The sequence below is a fragment of the Salvia hispanica genome, chromosome 3, assembly GCF_029641045.1.
Source record: "Salvia hispanica isolate PSC_SH4W2 chromosome 3, Shi_PSC_v1, whole genome shotgun sequence".
Taxonomy (NCBI): Eukaryota; Viridiplantae; Streptophyta; class Magnoliopsida; order Lamiales; family Lamiaceae; genus Salvia; species Salvia hispanica.
The window spans coordinates 40373956-40388470 of record NC_142694.1 but is presented as its reverse complement, the minus strand read 5'-3'; the positions used below and the strand labels follow the sequence as shown (position 1 = coordinate 40388470).

The following is a 14515-nucleotide window of genomic DNA, read 5'->3' as shown; positions in this document are numbered from 1 at the left end:
ATTTAATAATGCCCCTTATCATTTTGTACTCTGGTGAAGTTTATAAAAATGAATATTTATATCTGCTACCAGTAGAATTACTCTGAAACAATAAAAGGAACTGTTATTTGGGCCATATAAATTAAAAATAATTGGCAACCACTGTGTGAAGCCCAATTTGAATTATAGTGGAGTAGTATGAAGCCCAAATTTATCTCATTCATATATTTGGACAAATGCCCAAAATTTATCCGTACACGTTCCATACTACCTCCATATTTGAAAAACAGAAACATTTAAAACGATACGAATTTTATTGTACAGTTGATGAAGTAAAAGGTAAAAATTAGTAAAATAAAAAAGAAAATGAAAAAAATAAATAAATTATGAAAGATGAAAAAAAAGTAGTGAAAATAGTATTAGTGGATCGTGAAATATTTGTAAGAGACTGTGCAAAATAGAAAGGTACTAATACTATTTAAACCTCTAACCCAAATTTGAAAATAAAAAAAAATAAATTGATATGACTAAAAAGGAAAAGAGGAAGACGAATGAGCTGAAAACAGTTATGGCGAACTGAAATTCTCATCACTATCGAAATGCTATGCTCTTCCACCATTCTCATTTCCTCCACACCCACACTCACACCTTCCTCCGCCGCCTCTCTATCCTCTCCCCTTCCACTCCCCAATGCCCCAACCTCCTCCCCCTCCTCGCCGCCTCCCGCTCCCTCCCCTCCACCCAGCGCCTCCACGCCCTCGCCCTCCTCCACGGCCTCCTCCCCTCCAGCGTCTCCCTCGCCGCCGCCCTCATCCTCTCCTACGCCGCCCACGCCTCCTCCCCCCCTCCCCCCCTCCTCTCCCTCTTCTCCCCCTCCGCCCCCTTCTCCACCTCCAGCTTCCTCCACAACACCCTAATCCGCGCCTCCACGCTCCTCCCCGCCGCCTCCCATCTCGGATTCGCCGCCTATAACCATTTACTCGCCGCAACTCCTTTTTCTCCAGACGATTACACCTTCCCCTTCGCGCTCAAGCTCTGCGCCGATTCCCGCCGCGTGTCGAAGGGGATGGAAATCCACGCGAGGTTAATCAAGGCCGGACTTGATGGGGATTTGTTTGTGAATAACACCCTGATTTTATTCTACGGTAGCTATGGCGAATTGAGGAGTGCGGATAAGGTGTTTGATGAAATGCCGGTGAGAGATTTGATATCTTGGAATACAGTTATTCGCGTTTTTTCGGATGATAACTGTTTTTCAAAATCAATTGGTTTGTTTAGGGATATGTTTCAATCTGCATTCTTGCCTAATGTGATTAGCGTTGTGAGTGTTTTGCCGGCGTGTGCTGCGTTGGAGGACGAGAGGTTTGTCCGTTTGATCCATTGTTACGCGATCAAGGCGTGTTTGGGTGGTGAGACGAAGGTTGGTAACGCGTTGGTTGATGCATATGGCAAGTGCGGGAATGTGAGGGCTTCGGAGAGAGTTTTTCGTGAGATGGATGAGAGAAATGAGGTTTCTTGGAATTCGATTATTGGTGGTTTTTCGTATAGGGGTTTAACGAGAGAGGCGTTGGATTGTTTTAGATCGATGCTCGTTGAGGGTGTGAGATTGAACACTGTGACTATTGCTACGATCTTGCCGTTGATATCGGAGCTGAATCTGTTTGATGAGGGCTCACAGCTTCACGGATTCAGTGTGAAATCGAACATGGATTGCGATGTCTTCGTTGCTAATGCGTTGATTGACATGTATGGAAAATGGAAGCGTATGAGTGAGGCTTGGGAGGTCTTCTACGCGGTTGATGCAAGGAACATAGTGTCGTGGAACACGATGATCGGGAACTTGACACAGAACGGGCTTGCAACGGAAGCTATAGAGCTAGTTAGAGAAATGCAAGCTCGTGGTGAAGTTCCTAATTCCATTACTCTGACCAATGTTCTCCCTGCTTGTGGGAGAGTCGGCTCTCTTCGTCGTGGCAGAGAATTGCACGCTAGGTGTGTCCGTTTCGGGCAAGTGTATGAGCTCTTCTCGTTGAATGCTTTGACAGACATGTATGCCAAGTGTGGTCGCCTCGATCTTGCTCAGGCTATGTTCGATATATCGCCCAGGGATGAGGTGTCGTACAACATCCTCATCGCTGGCTACTCGCAGACGAGCCAGAGCTCGAAATCTATAACCTTATTCCGAGAGATGGAAATGGTGGGGATGAGTCATGACACTGTTTCCTACACCGGAGTTTTGGCTGCCTGCGCGAACATGTCCGCGTCCGAGGCAGGGAGGCAAATCCACGCGCTGGCAGTGATTAGGACATTTGACAAGCATCTCTTCGTTGCAAACTCGCTGTTAGACATGTACACCAAGTGTGGGCGGATTGACATTGCGATGAAGGTGTTTGATCGGATCCCGGTCAAGGATACTGCTTCGTGGAACACAGTGATTTTAGGGTTTGGGATGCTCGGGGAGTTCGAAACCGCAGTCGAACTTTTCAAATCCATGAAGGAGGATGGCGTCCGACACGACTCTGTTTCTTACATAGCAGTGCTGTCGGCCTGCAGCCACGGCGGCCTAGTCGGGACAGGGAGGGAGATCTTCGACGATATGTTGGCACAAGGCGTGGCGCCATCGGAGATGCATTATTCTTGCGTGGTGGATCTTCTAGGGCGCAATGGGCTTATGGAGGAGGCAGTGGGGGTTGTTAGGGGAATGCCGGTCGAGCCAGGGGTGAACACGTGGGGGGCGTTGCTCGGGGCTAGTCGGGTTCATGGGAACGTGGAGGTGGGGTGCTGGGCTGCGGAGAGGCTTCTTGAGCTGCAGCCCGATCATCCCGGGTACTATGTGGTGCTGTCGAACATGTACGCAGAGGCCGGGAGGTGGGACGAAGCGGATCGGGTTAGGAAGGTGATGAGTTTGAGGAGAGTGAAGAAGAAAGCAGGGTGCAGTTGGGTTGAGAGTGAAGATCAGATGCATGGTTTTGTTGCTGGAGACAGATTTGATCCATATTTAGTATTCAATGAGTGAACATTTTTTTTTTCTAAATCAAGATTAAGATATTGCTTTGTAGTTTGTTTTTTAATCAATTTTGGATGTATAGTATAGTAAAGGCCTTTTTTGGCCATATTCCAAGTGTGCAACGGTGAAAATGATAGAAAAATATTGAGAAAATGAAAATGAGAGCATATTATAATTATGCTACCTTAAACCTGGTTGTTATTTATGCGAAATTCAATCTTAATACAAAACGCACGATGTCATTTTTAAATCACCGTTAATTTATTTTTAAGTCATTTTCGTAATGATAATTTAAAATGGTCTAAAAATGACCTCAAATCTGAATTTTATAAAATGATTTAAAACTGATTAATAATGACATTATGTATTTTTGGTTAATGATTTAAAATGGCCTAGTTTTGTATCGACTATCAATATTTGTTTCAATCACTTTCAAATCAAACCTAATTATATTCTAATCAAATTGCTCAGGTGGCCTATAAGGCTGAGCCTTAAAATCTAAGGTGCTAAATTGAAAATAAAATACATCACGCCCAAAAGTATATGTTGTGACAAAGAACTAGAATAATAAATCAATATAACCATAAATACTACTCCCTCCGTCCCCGATTAAGAGTCACACTTGCATTTCTGCACTTGTTTCGTAAAAATGATAATAAATAGTTAAATTGGAAAAATGATAAAGTAAGATAGAGAATGATGTAAAGAAGACTTCTCCACCTTATTCTCTATCTTATTTTACTATATATCGACTTTAACCATTTATTATTATTTTTACAAAACGAGTGCAGAAATGCAAGTGTGGCTTTTAATCGGGGACGGAGGGAGTAGTTCCTAATGAAACAAACTTACAAAAATCAATAAAAGTACATAAACATTCCTAGTAAATACATAATAACTGAACATTGAGAATTCCCAATGTTTTGAGTGAAAAAAAACTTGGGATGTAATTAGTGATGCTAGACAAGTAATAATAGGCATATAGTGGCAGAAAATTAGTTAGCTTATAAGCTTTGGTGTCAGTGGCGGAACCAGAAATATGAACAAGCCGGTGCTGAAATATAACAATTAATAATATTAAAATAATTTAAAATTTGATACTCCCTCCGTTTTTTAAAAATATGGAGGATTGAAACGGCACGAGTTTTAATGCACAATTTGATAAAGTAAGAGAGAGAGGAAGAAAAATTGGTAAAGTAAGAGAGAGGAAGAGAAAAAAGTCATAGAATTAATGTTAGTTGATCATGGAGTCCAATTTTAAGTTGTTAATTGTAGTGGTATAAGTGGTAAATAAATTGATGTATATGAGTGTAAAGATTTCTTAAAACAGAAAGTTTGAAAGTTGCAATTTTTAAAGAACGGACTAAAATGAAAAGAGTTGCTATTTTTAAAAAATGGAGGGAGTAATACTTATAAGCTTTTACAAAATTTAAATAGAATAACATTATCTCAAGAAAAACTATACACCAAAATTCTAAGACAATTTGATAACAAATTTTTTTATATAATTTTTCACCATAAAATTATAAAGATTAATTTTTTTAAAAATATTTCTCCCCATTTTCTGTAAGAAACCATATCCCCTAAACTCATACTCTCATTAGCAATGACTAAAAAATAAAAATAAAAAATAAAGTAAACTGAAAAAAAATAAAGAGAACACCATCCCATACGGAGTAATACAAATAATAGATAGAGGAACTAAATTCATGCACCAAGTATAATTGATACATGAAATAGAATTTATAAATTGATAGGAATAAATTGATAGGAATTTAAATAAATGAGTTAGAGTTATAAAACTAATGACTACCGATTTATCTAGTGAGAGATATTTGGTCAGGAATTAAATAAGAGTATTAATAGCATCTACTACTAAATACTAATGGCCCAATTGATTTTATTATACATTCCAGCCCAATAGCAAAACCTAAGCCTGTAAACTTCATCTTCTTTCTAAAGCATTCAACAGATGCTGCAACTGGGCGGCGCCGCGCCCTTACAATTTCCGGTGGACGGTGGTAATAGTGATCAGGAACCAGCAAGCCCCCGCTCCAGCGGGGGCTTGGCCTATGCTGGTTCCGCCACTGTTTGGTGTTTTTGGAGTAGATATATATTCCACCACGGCAACTAAACAACAAGTCACCATTCATTAAAACTTTGAGCAGAATGTTATAGTATGTTGGTGATTCGAAGGTATATTCCATTATCCAAGAACTTGCATCTCCATAGTTGTACATCTTTCAAAATTGTAGAAGTGAGTCTAGATGATGATGTATTCAATAAACATAGTCGATCCTCTAAAATGCAAAGCTGATATCTCACATATAATGAATGAAGGCGTGTTTTCTCAGGATAGATCAAGATATCCTCGTTAAGTGACTGAAGAGAAGAGGAAAACTTGTAAAAAGCTCAGTCTCAAGATCAAAGCAACAAACCAAAAAATTATTCTCAAAATCACATGCAACCCAATGAATATTTCCGTTAAAAAATATAGCATTATCGAATAACGGCCTAGGTGTAAATGAGTCCCACAATGGCACTGTAAGCAATCTAGTTGTCGGTGGTGTTGGAATCCTTCTCCACGAACATTCTCCTCCTAGAATTAATTACACGTGACAAAACCTAGATTCATCGACACATAAAATCTTATATTGTCCACTTATTTTGATCATTCCAAATCCATATACACACCTACATGTAGGTAGAGGAGGAGGCTCAGTATATTCACAAGTCATTGGATTGAATACGAAAAGAATATCATGATTGTCATCCAATCCATCCCACAGCAAAAACAAACCATTAACCGAACTAATTATCAAACGATGGTGAGGAGTTGAATAAGGAGGGGGCAATTCGAATTGGAAAAGTGGCCGTACTCATCAGCGACTGCATACCCCTTCTTGTCGTTACGAACGAAAGCCATGAATTGTTTCGCAAGCATACCATCCTCTTCTATTAGATCGCGCCATGACTTACAAACGCACCCACACCTCATGATGCATCTGATCGGGAGTCTTGTAAAGATCTCTCTCCATATTTCTTGCGGTATACATATTTGCAGATCTTTCTTGGAAGCATCTCTCTCCATATTACTTTAACGGCGGCTTATGAAAAGTAAGAATAAATTAGGAATAGATACATGATAGAATAGATACATGATAATAATTCTTTTCGTACATATTTATAGTAGAATTTGGGAGATATTCCTATATCAAATCCTAATCAACGTCGAAATAATTAGGATATAAACATGATAATTCTTTTCCGTATTTATTTATACTAAGATATGGGAGACATTTATACGATAGAGGGAGACATTTATACTATAGGATGTATCCTATATCAACATGGAAATAAATTAATTCCTGAGTATAATTAAGGAAGATAATATTTTATAATATAGTATTTGGGAGATATTCCTAATTTCCTATATCAAATCTAATCACCATAAAAATAAATTAAATATTGAGTACAATACACACTAAGTGGTTGATATCATAGTTAACCTATTATGTCAACCTGTGGTTTTCTCTATGGCCCATTCAAATCCGCAAATTTTTCCTTAAAATACAAAGATATGTATCTCACAAATTTGGTCGGAAAGCATTTCTACCTCATTTATTATGATTTATTAATACAAAATTTAGATAATTTCTTGTCTACCAAACAACAATGAAAAAACCTTCATCCGAGCTTATCTTGACATAAAGCCCGCATTTCTTATCTTATTTAACAAATCTTGTTATATCTCATCTTTCTTATCAAACGAGCCCTAAGGGCTGAAGAAGAAAATTTGTAAAAAAAACTCTGATTCAAGATCAAAGCAACAAATCAAAAAATTATTCACAAAATCACATGCAACCCCATAAATATTTCTCGTTAAAAAATGCATACCATAATCAAATGATGGTCTAATTGTAAATTTTATTTAGGGTTGGCACTATGAAATTGATAAAGTAAAAGAGAAGGTAAAAAGTATATGAAATTGATAAAGTAAAAGAGAAGGTAAAAAGTAGTTGAAATTGTGTAGTGGATGGTAGGCCTAAAATGATAAAATAAAAGTGAAGTAAAAAAAATTACCATGAATGAATAGAGACTATTACTATGAGACCGATGAAAAAAAAAATATAGTCTATTTCTATGGGACGGAGGGAATAGTTTTTTTTTACAATATCCAGCTAAATAAAATATGATAATTTTTTTTTATGCAGATATCTTTCGTATAACAAATAACTACACATTGTATATCTTAGTAGAGAGGTGACAGCTTTAACTGGTGACAGAAGAAACTCTACTAAATTCCATATCTTGGGAGAAGAATGTGATTCATTTTATCAAAATAGATGAGAGGATGCACGGATCGACAGAGACGGTTCTTACAGTAGATAACGCGAGCTAGCTATACTTTCCGGTGGGGCCATCAATGCCACGAGAAATAATGAAACAAAATTAGAAGTTCGAATACCCAACGCCACAAATTCAAGCAGAGATGATTAGGTTCAAATCCTCTCTTGTAGAAACCTATAAACCTGTTTAGTTGACGAAAACCAAACTTTCTGGAGACGCCTTGGTAGCCTTTCTCGTTTAATCTTCACCTTCGTCGTCTTCTTCATCGTCATCTTCAGAGCCATCACTGTCCTTGTCCTGCTATGGCGTTAAAATTGAACTGCTTAATAATTTTCATAAACGCTTCAAAATCTAGATTGAGAAGAGAGATATGGAAGCCGATGTGTGATAAAAAAAAATGATAGAATCGCAAGAAAAGAAAGTAGCCACAGAAAATAGTCAGATCTGACAAACATATAAGTTAGGGAGCCCTAATTTTAGTTGGAACTTTCTTAACATGCTTTATAAAATTGATAGCATTCTGCTTATAGATCAACTGACCAATATTAGAAGTTATAATGGCTGAACTTAAATCAAGTAATCGTCTAAGAAAAATGCTCTGTACTCAACAGAGTGCAGAAATTAGGGTAACCGGAGAAATGGGACTTAACTAAGCAAGGAATGAGTTATCGGGAGACTAACACATATTTCATGTGTATCTAGACAAGCAAGAGCTGAAGATTTATCAAGGATTAAGCAATAATTAAAGGAATCTAGTTCGATAAAGGCAATAGTTGCAAGAATTAAGCAAAATTTTTAAGGAATTATATACAAAACCTCCTTTGGAAGTAGCAAGTCATGTAAGGGTATCCTCTTACCTCGTCATCATCCATTACGAATTCCTCTTCATCAGCGTCCTCCTAAAGCAAGATCGTTTAGGAAAGTGCAGAGTAAGAAAGTGGACCATAGAAAGCATGAGTCGGAATAATTTGTAGAAAGTACATCGAAGGAAGTTAGGGAATAATGCATACATTGTTAAAATAATTGAGGGGATTTGGCCATAAATCCTCCTTGATAATTTCAGCAATCTGCTTTAGACGATGGCAAGACAAAAAAATACATAAAAATTTATTCTTTGTTCTGAAAAAGGATGCGTAAAATGTAAATAAAGCCTAAGCTCATTTGACAATAAGCCTGAGAAGTTTACCTCATCGTCAATCTCTCCCATTTCACCAGTATGCTGGCTTTCGTTGAACCAGGAAAAGAAGCTGCATTTCAAAGTGTATTTAGTCTAAAAATAATTATCACAGTAAATACAAGACTTTAGATGAATCATGATCATACGCCAATTTCTACCAGCTCCCGTAAGAATCGGAGGGAAAAAATGAATAGCAGAAGAGGAGAATGGAAGGTACCAACCTCTCCTCAGTTTGAGGTCGCTTGTTTCCTTTCTTCTCTTCAGCAGCAACACCATTAGCAATACCCTTCAAATGCCAGAGAGGCACAATAGACTCAATCTCCATTCAAAGTATTGGGATGTATTCTTAAACTATAAATTGAAGCTTACCATGCCTTCTTTCCATTTTATCGATGTTGATGAGATTTTGGTTGTACCTTCCTCAAGAAACGTAAAGGTCTTTGTGAGCTTCGTCTCTTCAAAGTAAGGGTTGGGTTTAAATTCCTGATATAAAAAAACCAAGGGATTTTCGAATGAGATCAAAACTTCAAATGGACTAGACGTAAATCATACTTCCAACAACAGACATCATCCAGAATTAGCATAGATAAAAACTCACAAACGTGATGGAGTAACCGCATTTCACATCTTTGCAATCCTCGACTTCCAGGTTAATCAAATACTTAAATATCTGGCATAAGAAAAAGGAAATAACTTAAACATCAATGTTTAAAATAATTAATGTCGTCTATTTTTAATAAACGATATAAAAAAATGAAAACCTTCTGGTCCTCGTCACTCAAAAGTTCGCTGAGAGCAGGGTGACTCATAAACTGCCAGAGCAAATGGGAATGTTAAGTAGGAAAAGAACAAATTTTAAGCAACGGAAGGATTTACCAAGAAAAGTCATAATGCATAATTAATCTATTAAATGTGATAAACCACTCACAGCAGTCAGCCAGAAATCAGGAATGGATTTAATTATTTCATTTCGCTTATCATAGACAGGCTTCCGTATTTCATTGTACTTCTGTTCCAGTTCCAGGACCTTTTCACTTGCTTCTTCATTGATCTGGAAGCACATAGAAAACAGAAAATCTCGTTACTATCGCAACAACTTTGGGCTGTATCTGAATTTAGCAGATCAACAAATTCAAGTGATCGAATATGAAATTAATGACTATTGAGTAAATAAAATGAAAGAACAAGATCAATCCCAAGAAAATCATGTCATGTAGCACAGAGCAATAAATGTGATGAAGGCAAATGTTACCTTCTTCATACGAAAAAACTGGCTTTGCAGTTTCTGACAAGAACGAGAATAAGCCAGCATACATACGAAAGCCTAAATTCTAGATCCATGATTGATGATTCAAAAATATAAAAGTAATCTCTTATAAACCTTATATCATCATAAATAAATAAAGGTACGTATAACTTTAGCATCGATCTCCATTCTCAACCATAATGGTCATAACACATGAGCATCACTCGAGTATTGAACAGTAACCCATCAGCTACAATTTCAAGTTTGATAAATGTCCCCTTTCCTCGCAGAAAACCAAAAGAACAACATAATGTCACGTCTCTTTTCACAACTTTTACATTTGATATTCAGCTCGACATCGCCAAAAATGAACGAAAACCGAAGTTTTACCTTGCTGGAGCCCAAGCTAAAACCGAAGTGTTTAATTGCATATGCTACAAGCCTAGTTAATTCTATGGTGTATAACCACTTTTCGGAAAGGTATTTGTCACGCCCTGCCCTACACCTTGCCCGTTAAACAAGTACACCTTAAAAGCGAGCAAATTGCTAGAGCCTGAAACATCCACTCATCAGCCTCTAAAATACACCCAAAATTAGAAATCCAATCACAAAACCAATCTCATTGCACAAAAGAATCACACAACGCCTTATATAGAAAAACACTACACTCAATCTTCTGTAAAGCATTTCCAATTATACAATAATTTCAAATTCACAAACAAAAGATGAAGAATTTCCCTTTGATTCAATCCATATTCCAAAATCAGCAATGACTCACTCAATTCCCACTCACTCTCAAACACTTCAAATTGTTCAATTCCGTTTCCCTTTTCCTCTCTAAACAATAAAACAACCATTAAATCAACACAGAAAATCACAATTCCCTCAATTCCCTCAATTCCCAACAAAATCAAAGTGAGAAATCAGACTCACCTTGTCAAGCTCGTCTTGAAATTCCTGAAGCTTCTCGATTGAGATTACGAGCTCGCCGTCAATCTGCTCGGTGCCATTGCTCTCTTCATCAGCTCCTCCCACTTTCTGCTTCTTCTCAGCTCCCATATCTCTCCGCAAAATTTACACAAAATTAAAAAGAATCTGTCTTTGGATTCCGATTGATGATTTGAGGGAAGGCCTTAAACCCTAAATAAACCCAAAGAGGGAGAAGATGGAAATTTAGGGATTAGGGTTCCGATTGATATTTTGATGCACTGAATTATCAGAATTCGGTAATGAGAAAATACTAATAAAGTGAGAATTGTGATAATCCAAAGAATCTCATCATTAATTTTGTCTAAGCCCAATCTAATCTTTCCATTTTTTCTTAATTGCCATAATTTCTAATTAATGTCATCAATTTTATGTGAAATTATAGGTGGCATAATTATTAATGACAATTGTGTCAGCCAAATATCAGTATTTCATAATGTGATTAACTGTTTAAGAGTATTTTGAATATTGAATTCGGGTGGAGTTTGTTATGTTGAAGTAATTAAAGTTTGACCTTTTTTTAATTTTACGTTTTATAATATTTGGTGAGTGAATGTCATATTCGACTAATTTATTTTATTATATAATTAATAAATAAAAATATAATTAACATTGGTTCACGAATAAGATACTCGTAATTAAGCATTTCTTGACAATAATGAATTCGCATAAGACCGAGGGTCAACCAGCTCACCATTGAATGCATCTAACCCAGATGAAATCCATTCTAAGCACTATTGGTTATATGCCTTAGAGTAGTACCCCCGTCCCATAATAGATGTCATACTTTTTTTATATGCTTTAGAATGATACCATCGCATCCCATAATAGATGTCACACTTTTCTTTTAGTTTATCTCACAAAAGATATCACATTTCTTTTCCATATAAAAGTTCTCTTTCACATTAATATAAATATACTTCATTTCTTAATCATTTCTTAGTGAGATTAAACTTGATGATATGTTAAATTTTAAAATCTTGAACTTTTTTTTCTAATGTTAGATTGTGATTGTTCTCTTAAGAGTTAAGACCTTATATTTTTGAGTGAACTACAAAAATGGTCCTTGGACTATGGATTTATCTCGTCCATAGTCCCTGGACTTTAAAAATATCGCCAGTAGTCCCTGGACTAAGGATTTATCTCGAAATTGGTCCTTTTTGCTTTTTTTTGGTACGAAAATGCCCTTTTGAGGGATTTTGGGTAGTTTGGGCAATTTGGTCTTTTTACACTTTTAACATTTTAAATCTGATATTATTTCAGTCATGTACTAAATCTGATATTATTTCAAAATTATCATTATTCTTCCTTTTTGTCATCCTTCACTTTGTTTCTTTATTTCAATATTAGATTTAATTTTACAAAATGAGATTTTAAATTTCAATTTTTAAATATCAATAAATTTTTTTAATTATAAAAATTATTAAAAAAACAAAAATTAATGGTCATAATCAATATTTGATAGTGTCTAATATTTAATCAATAAGGTACGACGACGACTTAGTTTTAATCAATATTTAATAGCTTTAATCATAAATAGATCATATAACATGATTTATTCTGAAATATATATGCATCTAATGTAAGACTAATATAATTTTCGTTTATTAGTTTGAAAACAATCAAAATTTACTAGAAAATTTCAACAAAAATACTCCTATATAAAATTTTTAGTATGATCAAATTTTAGTCAACTTCATAATATTCAATCTCAAGCAATTATAACAACCGAACGAAGGCTAAATAGAATAGCTCTTATTTTTTCATCATGATTAATACTATTATTTTTCTGTACTTCTTCAATTCAGCTGAATATTATATTAATTAACAAAAATTAATAGTTTTAATCAATATATATAATGTCCATGAATTAATAATTTTAGTTAATTTTTTTTTTATATTTAAAAATTGAAATTTAAAATTTAATTATAAAATTAAATCTAATATTGAAATAAAAAAAAAGTGAAGGATGACAAAAGGGAAGAAGAATGATAATTTTGAAATAATATCAGATTTAGTACATGACTGAAATAATATTATATTTAAAATGTTAAAAGTGTAAAATGAACAAATTGCCCAAACTACCCAAAATCCCCAAAAGGGCATTTTCGTAACAAAAAAAAGCCAAAAGGACCAATTTCGAGATAAACCCTTAGTCCAGGGACTACTGGTGATATTTTTAAAGTTCAAGGACTATGAGCGGTATAAACCCATATTCCAGAGACCATTTTCGTAGCTCACTATGTATTTTTTCAAACACACACAGACACATTTCAAGTTACTACTCTTGGCATAATTAAAATTCATCTAAATATTAGGAGTAGTAAATACCAATATGAATAAATTGGAGGTTTGGGCTTGTCTGTTTATTGCAGCAGATTAATGGGCCAAAATTGGTTTGGGTCAAGATAGAAGTTATTAGTACTACTCCTACTATATTTTGCAATCATGTATATATGGCATTCAACTATTTTATACACAAGAGTATTATTTTATACATACAACCATAATATTTCTGACACATTATCAAGAGATCTAGGTATTGGTTATTTAATTCGACGTGGTCCAATTTTATTTATTTTTAGTGTATTTTGTTCAAACCTATAACTATTATACTATAATTACATATGAAATTGACGTTCCACCTATATTTGGTCCCATGGAGAAACATTCCATTCCGGGACCTCTTCCTTGAGTTAATACGCCTATGAAAAATAATTAAATATCTAAATAAAAAAATAGGAGTAACGTACAACCAATTGAAATTTAATAGAAAATAATTTTACGATTAAATCGCATGCACTAGAGTGTGTGAATTCAAGACGACATCGCTAGAGTTTCAAAACCCTAGCATGACGAAGAAGATGGTCTGGCGGTGGCAAATCCGACTTGCGGGAGCTAGGGTTAATGTGTGATAGTCTATGTTTTGTTTAATACACGTAGTCAACCACGTCTTTAGTTTTGCATAGGTATGCGTGACATTAATAAATTCAGACACATAGTACGCTGCAATTTTCGCCTTGAGAAAAAAGATGCCATAGTTACGATATAATCAACCATTTTTTAAAGTTTTGAAACTGTTTAGAAATTGACCAAACTCGGTGGTTTTTCTGACAATTTACCAAATAATTTTCACGGTAACCTAATCATGTATGTGATCCTAAGAATAATAGGCTCACTAGAGACCCTACGAATTTCTACCCATTGAATTATACATTACATAAGTGCAAACATTTTATTGAACATGAAATTATTAACCTATGTAGGACCTTCAACTGCTAAGAAACACATGCATGTCAACATGCAAATAATAGAATTGTTGGTATTTATGTCACAAAAGCAAACATTCTTGGTGACCCCAACTCAAGAATCTCCACAATATTTAATCACACAACAAACACACACACAACAATTAGTGCTTCAAACTTTCGATTCCCTCAGACAAGAAACGCCCACCTCAACATATATACACAATCTTTTTAGGGTTTTCAACACACTCATGTTCTACCTTTGGATGACACAAAAAACACACAAATTGCAAAACAAAAAGCCTTGTTACACGGCCTCCTCAATCATCATGTACTATAACATAATCATAATCATCAAAATTAATTAATAATATCATGAAATGGGTTATGGAATCACAAATTTTTAAAAATTCTCAATTGTCTCGTCCAACCAAATACGAAGTGGTTTAGTTGTACACATCGTCACATTCATACACGTTTGTGTCACAGTTCATCCAATGAGAATCGACGTGAGACCAATG

At 35.4% G+C, this 14515-nt stretch overlaps 2 protein-coding genes across 6 annotated transcripts; one reads left to right on the top strand and one right to left on the bottom strand.

Moving 5' to 3' along the window:
* Positions 1-224: 224 nt before the first annotated feature.
* Positions 225-3176, top strand: OTP87 (pentatricopeptide (PPR) repeat-containing protein). 2 transcript variants are annotated; one of them, XM_089068354.1, is made up of 2 exons: positions 1047-1174; positions 1258-3176. In XM_089068354.1, exons 1-2 carry the CDS (start codon positions 1164-1166, stop codon positions 2993-2995), a joined length of 1749 nt encoding a protein of 582 aa, XP_088924480.1. In that variant the 5' UTR covers positions 1047-1163; the 3' UTR covers positions 2996-3176. The 2 variants fall into 2 exon arrangements, with proteins under 2 accessions (XP_047970165.2, XP_088924480.1); XM_048114208.2 differs by having other exon boundaries at positions 225-3176.
* A 4121-nt stretch (positions 3177-7297) lies between these two features.
* On the bottom strand, positions 7298-11016 carry LOC125213585 (NAP1-related protein 2). Of its 4 annotated transcripts, none has more exons than XM_048114209.2 (10): positions 10693-11016; positions 9442-9564; positions 9275-9325; positions 9112-9183; positions 8883-8996; positions 8735-8799; positions 8523-8583; positions 8347-8406; positions 8194-8235; positions 7298-7636 (listed from the first exon to the last, which is right to left on the bottom strand). In XM_048114209.2, the coding sequence occupies exons 1-10, from the start codon at positions 10816-10818 to the stop codon at positions 7574-7576; spliced, it is 777 nt and encodes a 258-aa protein (XP_047970166.1). In that variant the 5' UTR covers positions 10819-11016; the 3' UTR covers positions 7298-7573. The 4 variants fall into 4 exon arrangements, with proteins under 4 accessions (XP_047970166.1, XP_047970169.1, XP_047970167.1 ...); XM_048114212.2 differs by having other exon boundaries at positions 7298-7633; positions 10693-11011; XM_048114210.2 differs by having other exon boundaries at positions 8347-8403; positions 10693-11011.
* Positions 11017-14515: the final 3499 nt, after the last annotated feature.